The sequence below is a fragment of the Egretta garzetta genome, unplaced genomic scaffold (genome assembly GCF_000687185.1).
Source record: "Egretta garzetta isolate BGI_Z169 unplaced genomic scaffold, ASM68718v1 scaffold143, whole genome shotgun sequence".
Lineage (NCBI taxonomy): Eukaryota > Metazoa > Chordata > Aves > Pelecaniformes > Ardeidae > Egretta > Egretta garzetta.
The window spans coordinates 1,127,884-1,131,521 of NW_009259310.1; the positions used below are offsets into that span (position 1 = coordinate 1,127,884).

At 55.9% G+C, this 3,638-nt stretch overlaps 1 protein-coding gene across 4 annotated transcripts in view; it reads left to right on the forward strand.

The window, feature by feature from the left end:
• The first annotated feature begins 7 nt into the window (after positions 1–7).
• NDOR1 (NADPH dependent diflavin oxidoreductase 1) overlaps positions 8–3,638 on the forward strand; it is a 14,610-nt gene continuing 10,979 nt past the window's right edge. For 2 of the 4 annotated variants that reach the window (XM_035891895.1, XM_035891898.1), the window contains exons 1-4: positions 95–654; positions 754–888; positions 1,338–1,415; positions 1,846–1,943. In XM_035891895.1, the coding sequence (XP_035747788.1) occupies positions 754–888; positions 1,338–1,415; positions 1,846–1,943 (311 nt within the window). In that variant the 5' untranslated portion in view covers positions 95–654. Of the gene's footprint in view, positions 66–91; positions 655–753; positions 889–1,337; positions 1,416–1,845; positions 1,944–3,638 lie in introns of those variants that run through there. The other 2 variants (XM_035891896.1, XM_035891897.1) reach the window with 2 other exon arrangements.

Sequence of the window (3,638 nt, forward strand, 5' to 3'; positions counted from 1 at the left end):
TCCCTCTTTCCTCAGGGCAAGGGGGGAAACCCCCTCATGCTGCAACCCCCTCTCCACAGGAATTGGTCAGTAATGTTCCCTCCTTAGGGTTTTTGGGTTTGGTTTTTTTTTTAGTTATTCTGGATTTTTTTGCTTTTAGCATCCGCCTGAGTTGGATTCCCTGCAGTAAAACCCAGGGACCTTGCTTCTTGAGAGAGCGTAGCAGAGGGTGATGTGTGTCTGGGGACGCTTTTCTCCACCACTGAGCCTCCAGGCTCTTCCCCAGGCCCTCTCGGGTGGGGATTCGCTGGGCCGACAGGTCTGTTAAAACTAGAAATGAGGAACAGCTGATCCCTCAGCAACCACTGACCCTGCAGCAATGAGGATGGTTAAAATGAGCCCGACCATGGATTTTAGACTCCCAAGCCAGTCCTTTCCCTTTGCTCCTTTGACAAGGAGTGCAGCAGAGTTGCTGCTGCTCCTGTGGCCGGGGACACTGTGGCGAAGGGGGTGTCAATCCATCAGCACTGCCCCGGAGTGGGAAGAGAGCCTGGGAGCCTTGAATCCTGCTGTTGTCTTCAAACTATTTGACCATCCCTGTGCCTGCTGTTTGCAACGTCAACCCCACAAAATGTCACCTGAATCCGCAGCCACCGGCACTCCTTTGAAGCCTGGGTGGGTGTTGATGTGATGCCCAGCCCAGAACAGGTCCAGCTCTGCCTCCCCTCATGTCCCTTCACCTCCTGGTGATTTCTCTGCTTTTGTCTCCTGCAGATGGTGGAACGGAAACTCCTTGTTCTTTTTGGCAGCCAAACTGGGACGGCTCAAGACACAGCTGAGAGAATTGGCAGAGAAGCCAAGCGACGGCACTTCCAGTGCAGAGTGGAGGCGCTGGACAGCTATGACGTGGTGAGTAGTGACATGGGGGTGCTCCAGGCATGTCTGGTCTTGCTCAATCTCCACCAACCCATTTCTGGCACTCGAGCATCCTCCACCCTTGCTGTGACCTGCTGTATTTCACCAGACCCTGGCTCCATGCCCTTCCTGAGGGCAGCTTGTGCTTAACTCAGCTGAAAACTTGTGAAAACTGAGCAATGACTCTTGGGATAGATGACAGATGCTCAGCCATACCTTGCAAGGCGAGGAGCACCAAGGAGCCGATGCTGCAGGCAATGTGTGGGCAGCAGATCCTGTTGCAGTGCCAGTAGAGGAGGTCGTGCCACGCAGGGCTGCAGGTTTTATTCCGAGTGTGGTCTGTCCATGGACTCGATGTAATCTTAGCAGCCATGTCAGGACAGCCAGGACACGTGTTTGTAGGCTGCTGACCTCAATGTGCCTTTCTGCGTTTGTGCCCACAGGCCAACCTCATCAATGAGCTGTTGGTGGTGTTTGTGTGTGCAACCACCGGCCAGGGTGACCCACCTGACAACATGAAGGTAGGATGTGCTCCTGTCCACGTTGCTTTTATATTCCTGGTCCAGTGACTGGATTTCTCTCTTGAAGCAACTTGAGCAATGGTTGGTTTTGGAGTGGGGAGCTTTGGAGCAGCACCAGGCACATCTTTGTGCTACCGATGGGACGCGGGCAGGGAGCCGGTGACGTTTCAGCAGCTGAACAGCTGAGAGGGGCCCTGCCATCGCAAGAGCCATGGGTTTGTGGAGGGCTCACAGAGCATCGTCCTCCTGGTGGGTAGCAGCGGTGGCTGCTTTCAGGGGTCACATCTGCAGAAGACTGTGCTTCCCACTCTGTTGGGACTCAGTGGAGGGCAGGAGGGACCCAGTGGGTGGGTGAGCGGGGAGCTAGGGACAGGTCGTCAGGGAAGGCTTCCTGGGCAGCAGTGTGTTTCCCTGGCGGTGTCCTTCATAGATGTTCTGGCGGTTTCTGTTCCGGAAGAACCTGCCGCCTGGTTCCCTCTGCCAGCTGGACTACGTCGTGCTGGGCCTTGGCGACTCCTCCTATCCCAAGTAAGCAGCTCTGCAGCTCCTTGCCCGCCTGTGACAGCTGCTCCTCACAGCTCTGGCTGCAGGAGAGACCAGAGTGGATGGAGAACTGAGGGGGTAAGGGGAGAGAGAGCCTGACTCTAGAGCAGCAGCTCAGATGAAACATAATTCCCACCAGCTTTAAAAGGCCTTTTCCTACTAGCCCATGTCCCTCCTAACCCCCAGGAACTGGGCTTCTGCCCATTTCTTTCCTCCTGGCCTCCTCAAGCAGCTGCTTTGCTGCAGTGTTTCAGATAGCATTTTTCAGTCAGTTCTCTCTCTGAATTCCAGGAACGCTTGTGCCACCATAATTTTAGTGGACAAGCCAACAGGAGACATGAAACAGAGAGTTTTAGCTGGCAGCCAGGCCCATTGGTCCCAGTTGTCTCCCACAAGGTTGTTCCCATGTGCCTGAAAGAGCTGTAGTGGGAAGGGTGGGAGCGTGCCTGAACTCTGTGGGGCAGTGAGGGGCTAGAGGGAAGGAAGCGTTTCTCTGCCTGGGGCTGAAGCTGCCCTGAAGGGAAGCTGGACCTCCCCAAGTCCGTTTTGGGAAGCTGGGCACAGACTGTGTGGCTCAGCAAGTGGCAGCCAGCTGCTTCTCCAAGCTCCTGCAGGATGGAGGCATGGGCTGGGCAGGGCACGGGGCCAGATCGTGTGTGCTGGCTCTGGCTGGACCTGCCTCTCTGGCTGGCCCACATGGGGGTGCTCCAGGCATGTCTGGTCTTGCTCAATCTCCACCAACCCATTTCTGGCACTCGAGCATCCTCCACCCTTGCTGTGACCTGCTGTATTTCACCAGACCCTGGCTCCATGCCCTTCCTGAGGGCAGCTTGTGCTTAACTCAGCTGAAAACTTGTGAAAACTGAGCAATGACTCTTGGGATAGATGACAGATGCTCAGCCATACCTTGCAAGGCGAGGAGCACCAAGGAGCCGATGCTGCAGGCAATGTGTGGGCAGCAGATCCTGTTGCAGTGCCAGTAGAGGAGGTCGTGCCACGCAGGGCTGCAGGTTTTATTCCGAGTGTGGTCTGTCCATGGACTCGATGTAATCTTAGCAGCCATGTCAGGACAGCCAGGACACGTGTTTGTAGGCTGCTGACCTCAATGTGCCTTTCTGCGTTTGTGCCCACAGGCCAACCTCATCAATGAGCTGTTGGTGGTGTTTGTGTGTGCAACCACCGGCCAGGGTGACCCACCTGACAACATGAAGGTAGGATGTGCTCCTGTCCACGTTGCTTTTATATTCCTGGTCCAGTGACTGGATTTCTCTCTTGAAGCAACTTGAGCAATGGTTGGTTTTGGAGTGGGGAGCTTTGGAGCAGCACCAGGCACATCTTTGTGCTACCGATGGGACGCGGGCAGGGAGCCGGTGACGTTTCAGCAGCTGAACAGCTGAGAGGGGCCCTGCCATCGCAAGAGCCATGGGTTTGTGGAGGGCTCACAGAGCATCGTCCTCCTGGTGGGTAGCAGCGGTGGCTGCTTTCAGGGGTCACATCTGCAGAAGACTGTGCTTCCCACTCTGTTGGGACTCAGTGGAGGGCAGGAGGGACCCAGTGGGTGGGTGAGCGGGGAGCTAGGGACAGGTCGTCAGGGAAGGCTTCCTGGGCAGCAGTGTGTTTCCCTGGCGGTGTCCTTCATAGATGTTCTGGCGGTTTCTGTTTCGGGAGAACCTTCCGCCG